The sequence below is a fragment of the Gastrolobium bilobum genome, unplaced genomic scaffold (genome assembly GCF_033153095.1).
Source record: "Gastrolobium bilobum isolate Gb01-03AN ecotype WA unplaced genomic scaffold, APGP_CSIRO_Gbil_v1 utg7663, whole genome shotgun sequence".
Taxonomy (NCBI): Eukaryota; Viridiplantae; Streptophyta; class Magnoliopsida; order Fabales; family Fabaceae; genus Gastrolobium; species Gastrolobium bilobum.
The window spans coordinates 324,759-345,526 of NW_026897517.1; the positions used below are offsets into that span (position 1 = coordinate 324,759).

Sequence of the window (20,768 nt, forward strand, 5' to 3'; positions counted from 1 at the left end):
TATAAATAATTATAATTTTAAAGAAGAATATATATCACAATTTCGTTTCCTTCCACATGAATTTTTAGTCCCGCCATTAACTATAACGATATATTTTTGTATTTAATGGGCCGTTTGACGAGCTATAACGAAAATAATTTTTTATATATTTGTTTTCTAATTTCTTTAAATTAAAATTATTTTGTGTTCATATTAATATCTAAAAAGCCTTTTTATGTAAAAAAACATATTTTTACTCGTTTCTGTTAAGAGAAAAGTTATACTTTTTTTTTTTTTTGTAAATTGAGAAAAGTTATACTTACAACTTATTAATGTTTACAATCTTTTATAATCATATTTTAACCGTTAATTTTCGTCAATCAAAGGTTATAATTTATTATGAATTAATAATTAATTAATGAGTTTAATTTGTGAAAATAATAACCGTTGATTGACGAAAATCAACAGTTAAAATATGGTTGTAAAATATTATAAACAAAAATAGGTTGTAAGTATAAATTTCCTTTTATGTTAAAAGCATAAAATCTTGGCTTAAAAAAAAATTAACTGTTTAACTTTTGCTTTTTTCAAAAGCTATCATATATTCTTATTATTTTATTTAAAATTTTAATGATTGATAAGAGGTTTAGTGTTTGTTCTTTTAAATTATATAAAATTGTTTACCAAAAAAAAGAAAATTATATAAAATTATGTCATTTTAGTCAAAATTATTATATTTTGTGATTAAAGAAACAAAAATTATAGTGTAAAAAAATGAAAGGTTTTTTAATTTAAATATTAAATAAAAACACTAATTTTAATTAAAATAACTTTCTTTAAAAAAACATATTTTTCCCTTGATATGGAATAACACATTAAAAGGCCCACACCTTCGTCATAATGAAAAATGTCTCAAAAATAATATCTTAGGAAACAAAAGCTGCCCAACTACTTCTGCAATCTCTGCAAAACTAAACTTATTTCAAACTACCTAAGAACCAATTGGAGGACTTTATTGCCTCACCATTTGCCAGCAATTTGCTGGGGCATCCCCCAAATTGGTTATCACAACACTATAAATACAAGTGTATTAAACAAAGCTACACATATTCTTTTACATAAATAAATCAATTTACACAAAATTTGTCATCACACCACTAGTGTTAATCAAAGCTACATATATTCTTTTATATAAATAAAATTATTTATACAAAATTTGACTTGAGTGTCAGTATATTTTGCAAGTGCACATCTCACTTATTCCAGTGAAAGCTTATGAGTTAAAGTTATATCAAATCTTTACAGAAAAAAAAAAAAGTTACATCAAATCACTTGTAGAGAAAGATCATCTAATTTTCATCAATGATATTATAAAACTTTTTATGCTTGCAGTTCATAAAAATAAAATTCATTATTGTAAGACAAACAGTGTTGAAAATATAAGATTTCAGATAAATATTATTAGCATAATATACTCCGCAAGCGATAGAGAAATAAGAAAGGGATAATTTTAAAAAAAAAAAGGAAAATTTTAACGAAGAGAGTTTTTTTTTTTCTTTTTCGTTTCACTAGATTTCATTTTTGTAAAACCACAAAAATTCCACATATTTCTAGATATTTTATTTATGAATGTGGAATCATTATAGTGTAAATTCTCTATAGGCCACAATTTTTCTCAGTGCACTTAAATATCTGATGTAGGAGATTGCCAAAATTCATGTTATCAAAAAAAAAAAAAAAAAAAAAATTCAATTTTTTTTTTTGGTAAAATAAAAAAAATCAAATTTAATTCTTAAAAATTTATTTATTTATTTATTTTTGGTGTGGATTTTTAAAAAATATTATTATTATAAAAGTAAATGTATATTTCAAAAATAAAGCAAAATCAATACTTTTTTTTTGTCCAAATAATTATAAAATTAAATTATTAATTTTTATCAACAATTGTCATTTCTATAAAGTACACGATCAAAAATCTAAAACCAGATTCCGTGTCCAAGTGAAAGCAATTATCATGATGCGTATTTTGCTTAAAATTTCAATCTTCATTGGAGAATTACCTTTTTTTTGTTTAATTTTCTTATCAATAGTTCATTTATCACTAATAATTATATGCTTTTTTTGCTTCTTTCTAACATTTTGGTTGGGGGAGTTACATCCAACGTTGCTCGGTTGTATCTTATGCTTGTGCATTAATGCGTATAGCGTATGCAATTAATTTTGAATAAACTTAATTTTGCATGAGAAGTAAGTTTATTATGAAGTAAAATCATATATATGGAGTCCCTTCGGGGACATCCGATCAAAAAAACGTATATTTGTATATCTAGAAGGCATAAATGTCTCCCACCGCAGTACAAAAGCAACTATTTTCAGCGGTTAGGCATACCCCAACTGAAATTTTAAAGGGAAAAATATTTTTGTTTTTACTAAATAAATTTTTTTATTTTCTATCATATTTATATAAAAATGAATGAATCTATTATAAAAAGAAAATAATAAGTGCACGACCAAAAAAAAATTCTGCAATAAAATTAAAAATATTATGTATTTTGTTGGTTGGGCATCAACTACCAAAAAAAAAATGTTAAACCCAATTTTTGAAAGAAATTAAAGTCCATTCACTCTCTCTGAATTGATGTAAACAAACTACACATTCCAAACAAGCTACAGCACGAGCTTATTAGCCATATAACCTTAAGATTATGAAGAAAAAAATCACTTGTGAGCTACCTTTCTCGATTAGAGTATTTTTGTCATGAGTACAAATTTCGCATGGGTTTAATCTTTCTTAGTTTTTAAAAATAAAATTATTTCCTATACATAAAAATTGGTGAAGCTATATGAAAAAATAAAATAAAAATAAACATAAACCTATATATTTGTATGTGTTTCGGAAATAAGATAATTTTATCTTCTGTAACAACCTGATTTCACATAGTAGTAAACACCGAAGGCCACTCAATCCATTTCGCAACCATGTGTCTCCTAACAGCTTGATACTGTCAGATTCTCCCAGCTAACAGAAAAAAAATTCAGTACTCATGTTGTTCCACATAATGGACCACGCATGCCCAAGTTCCTTTTAAAAGAAAATTTTAGTTCTACATTCTTACAAATCCAATGTACCTTGGGGGGAAATATATGTTGAATGTTACTATGTAAATCTTGAAGCTTTCAACTTATATCAATCATCTAGGGAAAAACTAGCGTACAAGTATATGCAAACGGATGAGAATTTAATCAAGGTGACAAAATTGACTGATTCTTCACAGAGGGTATGCCGAAGAATGTTGAATGGAACTGAACCTAACTTTTCACATGAAATCATAATCGTCCAGAGCATCATATGGTTCAGCAACCAAATCCTCGACTTTGTCAACATGAAGCTGCTTCTTCTTGCCACCTACATACACACAATTACACAAACACAATTACACAAACACAGACACAACCCACCTTGAAGACACCCAATAAAAGAAAATGAAAGATCAACATAAATATAACGGCAATGTAGGAGGATTTTAAGCCAAGAGACTTGCCCGTCTTCTTTTTGCCAGCGTTGGCTTCTTTCTCAGCTTTTAACTTTTCATTTGCAATACCAGTTATGGAAGATGCAATATCTTTGGCATCTGTTCCTTTCAGAGAAGTCATTGACAGTCTCTTTACTTCCTTAAGTAAACCAACATAATGAAAACTTTTCTGCATTTCATCAATAAGGTGATTAAGATGCCCTTTCGACAAATGTTTAGGGAAGGAGGGAAGTAAGTTAGCAGAGATATGTAACTCACCTCAAAAGGACTAAGCTTGTGTGAAATGAGCTCTGCACACTCCAAGAAATCACTCTCAGATTTGGGAATAAAAGTATCAAGATTCTTTTCAACACCTCGTCCACCAAACAATTCCTTGGTTGACTTGTAATCTGCTTCTTCAACCAGCCTGCAATTCAGTTCATAATAAAATAAGAAACAAATTTAAACCACCAAAGGTTGCTTTAACTAAATTAACAATTTCTTCCTTTTAAATGCTATCCTCATGCAGAGCCTATATAACAAATAGCACTAATGATTTAGTAGAGAGAATTTTTTTTTTTTGATAACATAGTAGAGAGAATTTTATTGAAGTTACTTAGGGTACGTTTCGTTTGGAGATAATAGGGAGTGAATTTTTAAGTAAAATTGCATGAAGTGAAGTGTGTTTGGAAATTTCCTTGAATGTTGGTCTCTGCACTTATCATTGTTGACTGATCAAACATTCATCATTGTCATCTATACCATTGACCTTTAGCTTTGCATTGTTCACCAACAGCATCTGCAATTTACCACCGACTTTCACTGCAAGCATCATTCAACATTTGCAGCTATTGCAACATTCATCGTAAACTGTTGCAAGGTTCACCTTCAGCTTCCGCAACATTCACTTGTGGGTTCAATCTCTATGGAGCAATGTGTCCATCGGGCTCTGGAGAAGCACATTAGTTTTGGTTGCCGTTGCAGTTACTGCCATATAGGTGGCAATTGGATCCATTAATCCACCAACCATCCACTTCATCCATGAATATATTCAACCAAATCCATCCAATTGTAGAGAAAAGTTTCAATGGATTGGGTCAATTTTCATTAATACATGGTTAATGGATGATCCAACAAATCTTTTAAATTATTGGACTAAAAGTAAATTGGAATCCAGGTCTAATAAAAAGTTCAGCCTGTGGGCCACCGATGGTTTTTAACTTCTACAATATTTACTATCTTCTCTCTGCTGTAGAGGCGGCAGTGGTGTTTCCTCCAGCAAGCCTCAGCAATACTTCTGCTAACAGTGCAACCGCACTGTCTCCAGTGCCCCCTTCCTCCTCTGATCACTTCTGCCCCAATTGCTGCGGTGGCCTCATGAAGTGGAAAAATATATTTTCAGAGTAAGAAATTCCAAAGAATGAGAATGATAGAACTGGACTAGAATTTAGGGAATAACCAGGGAAAACAGATGAGATTTCTTTTGATATGAACGCCCTTATCCCTGGATTAACGGAGAAACTAAGTTTAAGAAGAGAAAGAATGATTATAAGCAGCTGTCCCCTAGGAATTCGGGAGCCTGGTCTCTTCCATGCACTCAATTGTTACCACTCAGTAGTCTCTCTTCCCTGCCCTATTTTTACTTATATCCTAACTACTGACCATTTAGAGAAATATCCTCCAAGGTTAGAAAATCCTAACTGCTGTATCTAACAATATCTCTTAATCTCAAATAACTCTATCTAATATATCTAACAATATCAAGTAATTCTATCTACTATATCTAACGATATCAATTAATATCAAGAAACTCTTTGTAATATATCTACCAATGTGAATAAACTCTATTACTAATAGGCCTGACCCCTAGATCATTAGGCTCCTTATTTCTTCTCACATTCACCTTCCTAATCGGGGGCCTGCTACTAACACACACACACACACAAAGAGAGAGAGAGATAATAAGAAAAAGAAAGACTAAACCTTAAAACCACTCCCCATTAAACCCCGACTAGCTCGGATAGGGGTGAGGGCAATCCTTGTACGCAATTTTACCCTTACATATTTGCAAAGAGGCTGTTTTCCAGAAAAGAGTAAACCTTAGATATAAAAAAATGAATATATATAATTTTAAATGGATGGGTCGAATATCCATCTACAATAAATGATTAATGGATGGGTTGGATATTTATTTATTAAATGAGTTGTGTTCACTACCATTTGAAAATCTGATGAGCTTGGGGTATAAGTTATACCGTATAACTGTCATTTTGATCCTATATTTTAAATAAAATATAGTAGATATCTAATACATTTAATTGAAGGAAGAAACGAGCTTTTAAGGGGTTAATGTTTACTCCATAAAAAGAAAATACAATAAAATAAATTAAGGAGTAAACTTTTCCCCCTAAAATTTAAGGGGATACCAAACACAACCTAGCGTCAAATTTAATGGGAACGAAAATAGAGAGCACATATCTCCCATAACTCAGACACTCAGCAAATGATAAATCTGATCAAGACTTCATTCGTATCTGTTGATAACACTCATAATGGAAAATGTACACTAAAACTAGAAATTATCGTTGGTCATCTACCAGACAAATATGTTAAAATTTTGATTTTCTTATATTTCATTATCCAACATAATTAATAGCTTAAAAGTACCATAGATATTCAATCTAGCTTGTAATTTAAGTCATAAACGGAAAGGAGAAGGACTTTCAAGCTTCAACATGGAAATTGGTAATCAAGTATTCAAGTCAGACTTGGAAGCCTATGAATTAAAAGGGCGAGCTCATGCTAAGATTGCAGACCCATCTAAAAATAAAGTAATGCAGAAAGCTACAAGAAGGACTCGTTATCCTTCCTCCTTTTGCAATCCTTCTTGTTAGAATATCTAGAAAATATCATATAATATTAAGATTATACCCTAAAAAAGTTTAGAAGATCCGTAAGATTTATTTCCCAATTTCTTTATATTTCATGATAGGGATTAGTTCTTTGTCTTTTGTATCCCTTCGTATCACATTATTATAGAATCTTATTCAGTCTTTATTCCTTTATCCTCCTTCATACTTAAATCCCTATAATTTCAACATGGCATCTAAGTACTACCATCTTCCGTGGCATGTTACCATCACCATTCTCACCATTCTGCTGCCAAGTTCTCATAAATTTGGAGCTCTACTTTATTTTCACGACCATGATCCTACTCCGGTTTCCAATCTCAACTACCATGTCGCATTCTGGCAGCCAGTCGTGCGTCTTCTGGCCAGCGTTGCGATTTTCTAACCACCGTGTGCTGTTATCTCTTTGATACTTCATCTTTCTGGCAACCTCCTTTAATCATCTGCTATTTCCAACTGCCGTATCATCATTCTGGCAGCAGTTTCACATCTTGCTGCCACTGTCCGCAGCTTCTCCTGCAACTTTTCCGGCCGCCAGAAAATTTTCCAGCAACTGTTTTGGCCAGTGACCTCCGCATCTGGAGCAGCTCTTCTTTTCCAGCCATGTTTTGTGGAGCTCAAATGTATTATTTGGTTATTATTCCTTGTTAAAAGGTTTAATTGTAACAAGCTTAAAGGTTAGTAAGCTATAGCTTGAGCCGTTATAATATCTAGAAAATATCGTATAAAATATTCAAATTAAGATTATGTATTGAAATAGTTTAGAGTATCCTAGAGGATGTCTTAGGATTGATTTCCATATTTCTTTATATTTCATGATACGGATTAGTACTCTGTCTTTTGTATCACTTCATTATAGAATATTATTCAGTCTTTATTCCCTTTTCTCCCTCTTTACCTAAATCTCTATAATCTCAACACTTCTTTTCTACTAATAATAGTTCTTTTAAATTAAAAAAAATCAGTTCCTTGTCATATAAGAACCTTAGCTAGTCTAAACAACCTCACAAATCACTGTACATGTTCAAGTGCAAGTAAAATAATACATAGCTCTAGTGAAGAAGAAATTGTACTGAAACAACACATGAAGTATAGAGAGACTACTTTGTTAAGGAATCCAAACCAAGTTTCAATAATATTTCATCTTTAAACGACTTAACAAGAAGGAGGATGAATCCAGTACCAAGTTGTTGTAGCCTACACCCACACTAAGTTATATTTTCCTAACCAGTACAGATGTCAATCCTACCATTGATGTGGTGTATCAATATATATAATCACCGACACATTATCTGTTCGCAAAACAAGACATCTCTAAAATGAACAACTAAACAAAAATGATAGAAGACAACATACCTTTGTTGGCGAAGTTTTTCAGCCACAGGATCCAGTGGTTCTTCCTTTGCTGGTTCTATTGTTTTTCCCCTCTTTTCAGTAGCTCTTTCAGAATATTTTTTAGGAGCCTTCTCAGTAGGTTTTACAGCAGGTGCCTGACACAATTATGCAAAGAAACAAAAGCTGGCAATTAGTTATAATGAAGGTAAAAGATTATAAGGGACACGGGATCATTTTAGTAATGGCAATCATGATACTCAAATTTTCTGATGCCAATAATTGTTTGAAGTATAATTTACCCAAGTTACCAGTTTACACAGTCTATACAAGAGTTCTGCCACTTCTTTTCCGCTCAAAAAGAAAAAAACGTACACACAGAGACTGTTTTTCTTTTTCTTTTTTTTTGGGGGGGGGGGGGGGGGGGGGGGGGGGATGGACAAAAATGTAATTTCATACATAAATAGCAGAAATGGCATGGGAATAGTATAGAAGCGTCCTGAATCCTAATCATCCAATAAGCAGGTAATTGGCCAACTATGACTGAGCCATGAGCCTACTCTAATTTTTGAAAAATATAAATGAGCTATGTTAGAGAATAATATAAACCATTAATGTAGCCTCACCCAATAGTTTAAGCTTTTGGATTGAATTGGTTCTTTACATGGTATCAAAACCTCGATGTCCCGGGTTCGATCCTCGCTGCCCCCTATTTTCTTTGTGAAATTTCTTAGCACAGGTATGTTGGGCCTGATGCATCATCCACTTTTCAAGCCCAATGGGCTTTCTTGTGAGGGGGTGTGTTAGAGATATATAAAACCATTAATGTAACCTCACCCAATAGCTTAAGCTTTTGGGTTAAATTGGTTCTTTACAAGCTATACTACTCTCATCACATCATTACTTTAAATTGTTAATACCGGAGCAGGTTCATCTTCATCCTCCCATGATTCCTTCACATCATTTTCATCCACATCTTCATCATCCCGTTTACTTTTAGGTTGTTCTTTTGAAAGAAGAGGTGGAATTTGATCGTCTTCTATGATAAATACACAAGCATTGATCAAACTATAATAATATGAGATGCAAAAGAAGAAACAGAATATACTTCAATTAAATTATCGTACTAGAAAACCATGGGAAAAATTGTACTCTGAAGGAATTAACCATTTTCACAGGATAAGTCGATAGCACATATTAACCACCTATCAATCTGGTTGACCATATTTTTAGAATATTTTAAGCTGTTAACCACAAAGTGACATAATAACATCTTAACCACATCTTAAACTGAAAAACTGCGCGCATGCCCTCACAGTCCAATATTTTCTGCAGCTTACTTTACCCATTATTATATTACAGCCAAATACGACTACCTTTACTCTTTGTCCACACGTAAGTTTCTAGATGACTGATGACACTCCTCCAAAATATGCAAATTGAATAGTAATTTTAACAAATCTAGATAGTAACATTCAATCGTCAGACCATGATTTGAAATTAACATGTAAAGAAGGTTTGACTATAATTCATTAATCTCACGCCATCAAAGTTTTGATTCCATAGTATCAGAGAATCATGGGCAAATAACCATCTTCAACCAACAAACAAGAAAGTAGAGAGATGAGAAAAGATTGGAGATATCCCAATCAAATAGGCAAAAAAAAGATTCGAGGAACTGAAGTGCAAGTAGAAACAAAAGGATGAGGCAGAATCATTACCCCAATCCTCCATTTGGTAGTGTCACTTAGTAAATAAAAAAGAATAACTATAAAAATCTTCTAAGCAACTCCATTAATTCACATGAAGAAGAAAATTGTTAGAAATCAGAAAGCAATGAGAACTAGAACTACTACTAAATCCAAAATTTCCCTAATAAGACAACATTCACGTGGCGTAGCAATGATTTTCTCGCACCCGTGAAGGCAACTGAATTAGATGGGTAGAGAAGGAGAGGATACCTGCTGAGTGGTGAGAGACGCCACCGAAACTGTTGAAAGTATTGAGTTTGAGGGTTTAGGGCACAATAGCCTTCGCTGGTGAAGGCTGTGAAGCCGCTGCTTTACTGACTATGATTCCCGACGTTTCTTGTTTCTTGTCTCTTCTCTCTTTTTGGAAAAAAAACGATTGTGTTCTTTTAAAACCAATAAATAAAGGAAAAATGTTTTTTATTTTAAATCATATAAAGTTAGCCTGTTTCTAAAGTGAATGCAAATAAAAAATAATATTATTTTGAGTTGAAAAATTAAAAAATTACAATGAAAAAGACTATTATAACCCTGAAATAAATTATAATTACAAAAATACCTAAATTTATGTCTCAAAATGACGTCGTTTTGCGGGTAGATAAGTTATCTACATTGACTGTAAAAAAGCGAACTCATAAAGTTATGTCATTTTAAGAGAGATAGACACGAGAAAATATTTTTTTATTTAAAATTTAAATTAAAAAAATCACTCACTCTCTCTCATAATTTTCATTTCTTCTGTCTATTTCTCTCTTAAAATGACATAACTTATGTCATTTAAAATGACAAACACCAAACCCATAAATAAATTGTTTTTTCAATGAGATTGGTGTTTGTCCTTTTAAATGACATAAGTTATGTCATTTTAGGAGAGAGATACACACAAGGAATAGAAATTATGGGGGAGAAAGTAGGTGGTTTTTTAATTTAAATTTTAAATAAAATAATAATATTTTGTATCGATCTCTCTCTTAAAATGACATAACTTTATTTCATTTAAAATGACAAATACTTTTCTCTTTTTCAAATGGGTATAATGTTTATTGGGGTAGGATATTGTAACAACCAATTAATGTTACTACCAATCAATTTCACCGTTAGTTCGATTATGTTGATCCAACGGTTATATATATTTCCATCTTTGAATGGTTATGATTCTCCGTATTTAATGTGAAAGCATTAAATATGAAAAATCATATACATACAAAGGTGAAAGTAAACTACAGCTACATGTAATAGGGATATGTTATGACTGAAAAAAAAAAAAAAGCAGCTTATGTTCATAGTGAAAGGAGTAAAAAAGAAGCGCAACTTATGTTCATAGTAAGCATTGTAAAAAGAAATGAACAACAAAGAAACTTCTGTAACATAAAATAAACATACGAACCATGAACAGGTCGAAGGATAGCGTTTCGCACTTACCAGTAAAGGGAGACAACACACGACAGCCTGAGGTCAAAGAATCACTCAGAATATTTTTTAAACGGTCCGTCCTTCTTCTCTTATTTTGGGGAGTTTGGAAATCTGCTTGATGTTTATTCATGACAGCGCCCAACTTGCTTGGAAGAACTTTTGATTAAGAGAAAAGAGAAGATAAATTAAGAACTTTTTAAACTCTCCTTTATATGTATATAGATGTGCTTCAACGGAAAAGCGAAGAGAAAATAGAGATACTCCCAAAAATACCAAAAAAATAGAAAAGAAAAGTCCGTGAGATCAAAAAAACTCAGTGTGCGGAAATGACAGTGTCGTATTCGAATTGCAGGGTGAAATTAAGATACATAGGACAAACGTCATTAAGATAGAAGTCATTTAAAATTTAAAATTGATGGTCAGAACATGTGCGCTTTCACTTTATAATTTTGGGTAATAAAAATTTAAAATTTACAAAATTACTTATTCGTAAAATTATAAATTTTAATTACTTATTCGGTAATTTAATTAAATATATGTTTTGCTTTTTGAGGGAGTAGAAGTCATTTCATCAATGCGTCAGCAATTTCTGGTCATGAAAGACAAATGTCATTATTTGTTTCAACGTTTAAAAACAAAATAACTATATAATAAAAAAATGTAGGCGTTTCGAGCTTCAGATGCTTCCTGGTTCTTGCGCGTAAAGATTAAAATTCGATTTTTTAAAGAAATTTTTTTCCCACCATCCATATTTAAATTTAAAATTTTAAACCATTTCAAATTTCAAATTTCAAATCAGACGACCAATTCCAACATAAAAAGCAATTAAAACACCTGATTATCCAATTAAAATTTTGAATTTCAAAACCATATTTATTTATTAATTATTTTTTTATGTCTGCCACCACAAATGGTCATTTAATTATTCGATTTAAATTTTAAAATTCAATTTTCAAAAGAAATTCTTTTCCCACCATCCATATTTAAATTCAAAATTTCAAACCATTTCAAGTTTTGAATTTCAGATCAGACGACCAATTCCAACATAAAAAGCAATTAAAACACCTGATTATCCAATCAAAATTTCGAATTTCAAAACCATATTTATTAATTAATTATTGTTTTATGTCTGCCACCACAAATGGTTATTTAATTATTCGATTTACAAATTAAAATTGGATTTTTAAAAGAAATTATTTTCCCACCATCCATATTTAAATTCAAAATTTTTAACCATTTCAAATTTTGAATTTTAGATCAGATGACCAATTCAAACATAAAAAGCAATTAAAACAGCTGATTTCTTTTTGAATACCGATGTGATGGGTAGTGGGACATTCAATGCCTTGTCTGCCACCACAAATGGTCATTAAATTATTCGATTTAAAAAATTAAAATTCGATTTTTAAAAGAAATTTTTTTCCCACCATCCATATTTAAATTCAAAATTTTTAACTATTTCAAATTTCGAATTTTAGATCAGATGACGCATTCCAACATAAAAAACAATTAAATCAGCTGATTTCTTTTTGGATACCAATGTGATGGGCAGTGGGACATTCAATGTCTTGTCTGCCACCACAAATGGTCATTTAATTATTCGATTTAAAGATTAAAATTCAATTTTTAAAAGAATTTCTTTTCCCACCATCCATATTTAAATTCAAAATTTTAAACCATTTCAAATTTCGAATTTCAGATCAGACGACCAATTCCAACATAAAAAGCAATTAAAACACCTGATTATCTAATTTATTTTGTCTGTCAGCTCTCTTGATTCTTGATTGTTATGATATTTGAATCATTATATAATAAAGATAATGTCTTTGTTATATCATTATTGTGTATATATTTTTTTAAAAATAACTATAACGAAATTGTGAATTGAATGACGATCAGGTCTTCAACAATTGTGAAATTTGTTTTTGTTTCTATTGATCTCAAAGAATAGAGATCATGAATGCATGTCCGTGAAAAGATTTTTCTTTTTATTGAATTTAAAATTTCGAATTTCAGATTGTGCAAAATAAATACATAATTTCGAAATTTCATTGATAAACCATTTAAAAATTTCGAAAATTCAATTTTTAAAAGAATATTGGTATGATAGTTTATCTGATAGAGTTTTCTTTTTATTGAATTTAAAATTTCGAATTTCAGATTGTGCAAAATAAATACATAATTTCGAAATTTAATTGATAAACCATTTAAAATTTCGAAAATTCAATTTTTAAAAGAATATTGGTATGATAGTTTATCTGATATGATAGTTTTGGTTTTGGGATTTAATTTATTTTGTTTGTTAGCTCTCTTGATTCTTGATTGTTATGATATTTGAATCAAATATATAACAAAGATAATGTCAATATAACAAAGATAATGTCTTTGTTATATCATTATTGTATATATTTTTTTTTAAAAATAACCATAACGAAATTGTGAATTGAATGACGATTAGGTCTTCAACAATTGTGAAATTTGTTTTTGTTTATATTGATCTCCATGAATAGAGATCGTGAATGCATGTCCGTGAAAAGAGTTTTCTTTTTATTGAATTTAAAATTTCGAATTTCAGATTGTGCAAAATAAATTCATAATTTCAAAATTTAATTGATAAACCATTTAAAATTTCGAATTTCAGATGAGATGACCAATTCTAACATAAAAAGCAATTAAAATAGCTGATTTTTTTTTTGGATACCAATGTGATGGGCAGTGGGACATTCAATGCCTTGTATGTAACTATTATTCGATTTAAAAATTAAAATTCAATTTTTAAAAGAGTTTTTTTTTTCCAATTTACCCAATAAAGAAAGTTTGTATATAACCAAATTGTAGAATTAACCAGGGAGTGACACTTGGCAAAACTTTCCAGCAGTGAACTCTCCTTTATATATATATATATATATATATATATATATATATATATATATATATATAGATAGATAGATAGATTGTAGAACAACACTCCAGCAAGCTAACCAACATTGAAAAGTAAATACTTCCAGATCTCAGAGTTCAAAAAATAAGAAAATACAGACCAAAAAATACACTAACAGATCAGTAAATAAAGCATTTGAAAATTTGAAATATTACAAGTCCCCAATAATATGTTGTTATGCTCTATTGTATTTCACCTTGAGTTTTGATTTTATTTTAATTTATTGGTTCATACGTGTTTTGATTTTGTTTTTAATTTATTTGTTCAATACAATTTATTATTTCAGTTTGAAAAGTAATCTTCAATGAAACATTAAAGCATTAAAAAACATTAAGGCACATAATGTCGGTATAAAAAAATGTTAATCAATGGAAGATAACGAGTCGAAACAAAACATAGGGATGATATGAACGAATTTTGAAACAAAACAATCGAATAATAGCAGTGTTGTTAATTTCATAAAAAAAAGAGATAGAGAGAGACGTGAGCTAAGAAGATTTGTTAAAATTGAGAGAGAGAGGGGTTTTTTCCATGAGGATGCAGATGGGCCGTGAGGGTTTGTTAAAATTGAGAGAAAGATGGGTTTTTCCACATGTTTCCATAGTGGAATAGGAATAGGAATAAAAAAAGATTGAGTGTAGTGTGATATCTGATGATGTCATGGAGAGTAATTTTATATTATACAATTTTTAAAACAAATAATTCAATAATATTACTAAAATTTTATTCTATATATATATTTAAAAAAAGTTTCTTTAAATTGGGGAGGGGGCGATGGCCCGCGCTAGCCCCTCCTAAATCCGCCTCTGTTTTCATATGAGATAAAATTATATTATGCACATTAAAAAAATTAAGTGAGACTCGGTAAAAAATGTGAGAGAAATAAAAAAAGTAAACCTGCCCATTTTTTTTTGTTTATATGAGACAAAATTATCTCATATAAATATAAAATATATTCCTAATAAATATTCCACCAATTCATTTATGTTTTTTTTAGGGAAGGATCCGTTTACAAACTTTTTTTGAGATTTTTTACAAATTACACTATGTTCTCCCGAGAGAACATAGTGTGATCAGTGTTCTCCCGGAAGAACATAATGTAGTTTGTAAGAATTTGTAAACAAAAAAGTTTGTAAATATACCCTGTAGTTTTTTTTTGCTGTGACTCAACAGCTTACGGTTCTTTATCAGGTTTTATGGATTGACATTGGGCTGAGTCATTTGTGCTTGTTTAGGACCACTTTACGTTGACTTGATTAAATCATGTACAGGTCCTTAAATTCGTTTTGTTACAGGGAGGTTGGTATTATTTGGATTACTCTTTGTTTGTGAGATAAATTAGCGAGAGTTTTAACAAGACATTGTAGTTAAGTTAGATTTTATTTGCTTTTCTAAAAGTAATAAACAAGTAACTTGATTCAACTTTTAATAATTTCTTAAATAAATATAAAACTTTCAGATTAATTTTATTCTAGAAGTTAAATAATAAAAAGTATTCCCCCTATTGTTCAATTCTTTGCACTTTATCCCTCGCTTATCTACAGAGTTAGCAACTCCCCCCTATGTCTTGATCTGTTAGCTCTTTTTGTCCCCCCCTGGCCATCTTTTCATTGTCGTTTTGTCGTTTCAATTTTTATTTTTTTTTTAAATATTCCAATCGGTTCATTGTTTCGCAACTAATCCGATTCGGAAGGGGTCCAGGATTAAGGCTTTAAATTCCTCCCAAAGGTAATACTCGTTTCAAATTTTATAACTTAACAATTAGTTTCAATCTACTAACTTTTGCCGACCTAGAAAGATAAATAAATAATATAAAAAAAATTGGTTTACTCGTCACTTGGTTTACTTGGCAGGTTATGTGTTAGGCTTGTAGCACACAAATGTACTTAAGAGAAAATAGAATAATTCTTAGAATAGATATAAGGCAAAAAAATTAAAATAATGTATTTAAATTAAATAATTACGCATTTAATGTTGTTTTGTAAAAAATTACACATCTACTCCACAATGTGACGCCACTTTTGGGCGTCATGCTCTATATATTTCCCCACCCCCTCCATTCAATTTACACCTTTTCTCTCACTCTTCATATCTCTCTTCTCCACCAACATTCCTTTATCTTTAATTTAGTATTTGAATTTTAGTTCTAATTCTATTTAAAAATGAGCTCAAATCCTGATTCTGTTCGTGTTGTGTTATATTACAATGGTAGGAAGGTAGAAGGTCGACGAGGTGTCATATTCGAAGGTGAAAAAAGGCCGACACGTATCCAACGCAACACAACCATTGGCGAACTGCATCAGAGAATTCGGCAGAAGTTAAGTCTTCAAGACAACCATTGTATCACTGAGATCACGACAAGGGTGTGGCAAGGTGATAAATACATTAGTTTGAAAGTGCTTGACGATGAAGACTTGGAGATGACAATGGAAGAATTTTGCAACCAGTCAAGGACAGATTTTCTAGAGTTGTATGTCGACATCGTCGCAACCGAGAATGCTCCCATACCGGTGATGTCAGTTTATTTAAATTCTCCCCGTCTTCCAGCTTCTCCTGCCGCTCATGCGTCTCGAGTTGGTAACTTTTCTGAGGGAGATGAAAATGATCCGACTTGGGAAATGCACGACGAAGATGACGATGAAAATATGGCAATGGAAGAACATCTTCTGGCGGAGGATGCTAGTGCTTCAGAAGGAGATGAATCTCGTGAGATGGGTGCGTCTGAAATCCCAATATTCCATCAACCAGTCGTCGCGCAAATGCCGCAGTTGAATGACGTTGCATCTGCTCCGTTTGGTATTCCACAAGAAGGTAATTGATCCCATTTGTATAATGCGTGAATAAATAACTGATTTAATACCTGAAATAGTAAGTTCGTATTAAAAAATTATAATCCGCAATTGCAGGTGACACATATGTTATTCCTTTTTGGGAAGGAATTCCGCATTATTCTTACATTGATTGGAGTTATCAGAGCAAACAAGAATCATGTACTGATGGTTCAGTGTCTGGATTGGCTTCAATACAAGGTCCGTGGCAACTGGGTGACATGTTATTTGTCAATCAAGAATTTGCGACAAAAAAAGATGTCCAAATGGCACTTAAGCACAACCTTATTAGGGAGCATCAAGAAGCCATTGTAATTGAGAGCACGTCTGCAAAGTTGTCCATGAAATGTTGTGCGTACGATCAAGGTTGTCCGTGGCGCGTAAGGGCGATCAAACCGGTGTTTCATGAAAATTGGAAAATAACGAGATGGGGTGGAAAACACGAATGTGTGAATGAGCACATTTCCCAGGGTCATAGACAGCTCGATGCGAACGTTATTGCAGATCTCGTGATAGGTACCTTTTTGTATTTTAGATGTGTCAATGAACACGAATGTGTAATTAAATTCGTTCGATGTTATCGAGGCACTGATATCCTCTTCAATGCAGGGATGATAAAGTCTGAACCATCTGTGTCAATCTCTTTGGTGCAAGAAAGGATAACTGCTAAATATGGCTTTCAAGTTTCCTACAGAAAGGCGTGGTATGCGAAGCAGAAAGCGATGGCAATTCTGTACGGTGATTGGGAGGAATCGTATGCTTTTTTACCAAGGTGGTGCGAATACATGCTTTGCTTTTCTCCAGGTTCATTTTATCATATACAAACTAATGATCTTTATGCCGAGCAGAGCTTAGTTTCTGGAAAAAAGGTTTTTCATCGCATTTTTTGGACGTTTAGACAGTGTTGTGAGGCGTTCAAATTTGCCAAACCCGTCATACAAATTGATGGAACACATTTATATGGAAAGTACAAAGGGAAATTGTTGGTGGCCACAGCCCAAGATGGTAATAATGAATGTTTACCGATCGCATTTGTCATCGTAGAAGGCGAAACTTTGGAAGCATGGGATTATTTTCTCGTTAATATTCGTGCTCATGTCACTACGATGTCAAACATATGTTTGATATCCGATCGGCATCGAAGCATAATATCTGCTGTGGAAAATAACCCTACTTGGCAGCCGCCAAATGCGTATCACGTATTCTGTATTCGTCATATTGCAAGCAACTTCAATCAAAAGTTTTGAAATGAAGATTTGAAACGGATGTTAAAGAATTTAGGTATACTCATTGACTGAATGCGTAATTATTTCTTTCCATTATGACTGTCAATTTATGTTTAATTCGTTCATCTCCAATTTGTGCAGGTTATACTCCAGCAATGGTTGATTTTGAAAGGAATCTTGCGAGTTTCCGTGAAAGTAGTCCTCAAATTACTGAGTAGATTGATGCGATTCCTAAGGAAAAGTGGTCGCGTGCCTACGATATTGAAGGACAGAGGTACGGTCATATGACAACAAATTTGGCTGAATCTGTCAATAGGGTTTTGAAGGGGGCCAGAAATATGTCTATAACAGCATTGGTTAAGCATACATATAGCATATTGGTTGCATATTTTGTTGAGAGAGGAACAAATGCTCTTGCACAACTTCAATCAGCTCATCGTCACTCCAAACATGTTGTTGAATTGGTCAAGAAGAACCAGGTAGATGCAACAGGCCACCACGTTCGTGCATACAATGTTGAACATACTATATTCGAGGTTGACGCAGGTTGGGAGCGTTCATATTCTGTCAACCTATCTTTGCGATACTGTCAGTGTGGAAAGTTTAAGGCCTTTAAGTATCCGTGTAGTCATGTCGTTGCTGCTGCGTTAAGTGTTAGGCAGAGTGCGTTCACTTACGTTGACGACGTCTTCTTGATAACTAACTTGGTCGAGGCTTATTCTTTTCCGTGGGAGCCAATCGGAAACGAGGAAGCAATACCTAAAATTAGTGGTGCAAAGATTATTCCTGATTCTACTATGTTGCGTGCAAAAGGTCGTCCAAAGTCAACTCGCATCCGCAACGAGATGGATGAAGTTGAGACAAGCCAGAGCCGTATCAGGTGTGGACTTTGCAAGGAACGCGACCATAATCGTCGGCGATGTCCAAGTCGTGGGAGAAACGACTGATTTGCATATTATGTCATTATTTTGCTGTTGGTTATGTTATTGCATGAATTGTAATGTCTGTTATGTTGGACTTTTTACTTTCCGTTTATGTATGTTTTTAATCTTGTATTATTAATTAACTGATGCTGTTAGTTACCGTAATATAAATGCGCAAAGGACGACAACCAAAACATAAATAATAACGCATAGTGAATAGTCCAAATAATATAATAATGTAGCGTCCACAAAATAACAACATGCTACACTCATAACTAATACAAAATAACAAAATAATAACAATATGAAACAACCCACAACATAGTGAATACTCAAAATGGCAATGAAACTACGACCATGGTGGCCATGGCCTATGTCGTGCATCCCTATCTGGCAGTATACGTCTGTCCCAGACTGGGTCACCCTGATGCACCCCTAGAGGTGGAGTGTGGAAGTCAACCATCGCCGCACGGATGAAATCATCTGATGGTCTTGCACTGCTGCCTGGCACATCAAAAGGGGTGTGTCTCTGACTGTGAGAATCTGTGGCTAGAGTCTCCCTACTGTCATGGCTCTCTGTAACAAGTCCTACAGAGCGATACAACTCAATCGTGTCCTCTGCAGACCAAAAGGGGTAATCGCCATCAAGTCCCTGTGAATAGGGCTGGAAATCAGGCTGTGAGGATGCCGGATCCGCTCCTGCCATAGCCATCGGACTAGCCTGGAAAACTGGCTCCTGCCCGCTCATGTAAGGGTGCTCAGACGCCGCCTGACTAGGACCTGCCGCATACTGCGATCCGTGATGATAAATCGACTGTGACACGTAAGTAGGACCAATGACTGGAGGTCTGAACCATCCCTGAGTCTCGACCACTGGTCTAGGTGCCATAATCGGGACAGGCTCAGCAGCAACTCTCTCACGTCTACGTCCTAATCCGCGTCCCTCCCGTCTATTACGAGGAACATCCACGATCAACTGAGGATCATGCTGTGTCTGCACGGGGGGTGCCTTAGGTCCAGGCTCATCAACTCGTGAACTCTCACGAAATATCCCAATAATCCGGCCTATCTCCTCGTGGATATACTGTAGTCCAAATCGAGGAAACTCCTCCGTCGCGGTTGCATGATAAAGCATTTCAAGACCGTCAATCTGCATATTACGAAAAAATGTTAGAAACGTGAAACAAATGTAAAATAAGTACAAAACTCACCATGCGCCCTATCTTTGCTGCCCTCCGAGATATGTAGCGCTTTCCCCCCTCTCTGTACCACTCCATGTACGCATGATTAGGTGACATCAAACCATATAATAGAGGTGGCAGTACAATATGCTGAATCCTGGTATTCCATCTATCAATGTGAGCCCTCAGCTTACGTCTCCAGTTCTCTTCAATCTTCCCCCGTAGAGTATGATCATGTATTCCTCTCAATTTTCTAGATTTTTCTGGGATGGGTTGATCAAGACCGAACTGTCGCATGCACCTATCCGGTTGACATGCCTCTACTGTGTGGAAGTAGATAATAGGTGGGGCAGCAAGCCACAGATACTGCTGCTGTGGAGTCACGTCAAGCCACTCATATTCTATATATGGCTGCCACACCACCTACAAACAAAATGTGAAACAATATATAGAGTTACAAAAAAAAAAATAAACCCATAGACAAATAACAACATCGTAAGTATCCAACACCAACCTCATCTCTATAGAGTGTGTCCCATGTTGCCCGATAATGGGTGACCTCATGAGGTTTAAACTTTTGTACAGCATTAAACCTGTCAATCAGAAACATTATAAACCATAGGAACATGTCCAAAAACAGCAGCACAAGCAGCGTGCCAATCCTCAGAGGTCGATCCGATGACGACAGTACCGTCGGTCGGCAAGCCCAAGATGCCTGCCACATCTTGTAAGGTGATCGTCATCTCACCTTGGGTCATGTGAAAGGTATGTGTCTC

General features: G+C 33.3%; 1 protein-coding gene across 2 annotated transcripts; it reads right to left on the reverse strand.

The window, feature by feature from the left end:
* Positions 1–3,037: 3,037 nt before the first annotated feature.
* LOC133307601 (uncharacterized) lies at positions 3,038–9,466 on the reverse strand. Of its 2 annotated transcripts, none has more exons than XM_061508142.1 (6): positions 9,454–9,466; positions 8,653–8,768; positions 7,757–7,890; positions 3,771–3,918; positions 3,522–3,681; positions 3,038–3,385 (listed from the first exon to the last, which is right to left on the reverse strand). In XM_061508142.1, the coding sequence occupies exons 1-6, from the start codon at positions 9,464–9,466 to the stop codon at positions 3,297–3,299; spliced, it is 660 nt and encodes a 219-aa protein (XP_061364126.1). In that variant the 3' UTR covers positions 3,038–3,296. The 2 variants fall into 2 exon arrangements, with proteins under 2 accessions (XP_061364126.1, XP_061364125.1); XM_061508141.1 differs by having other exon boundaries at positions 8,653–8,771.
* Between the last annotated feature and the right edge of the window lie 11,302 nt (positions 9,467–20,768).

What these genes read in the sequence shown, in the direction of transcription:
- LOC133307601 (XM_061508141.1), bottom strand. An exon ending in ACAAGCTTAGTCCTTTTGAG is followed by an intron (nt 3,682 to 3,770) that starts GTGAGTTACATA and finishes GATGAAATGCAG; the next exon opens with AAAAGTTTTCATTATGTTGG. An exon ending in CGCTGGCAAAAAGAAGACGG is followed by an intron (nt 3,386 to 3,521) that starts GCAAGTCTCTTG and finishes GTGTGTATGTAG; the next exon opens with GTGGCAAGAAGAAGCAGCTT.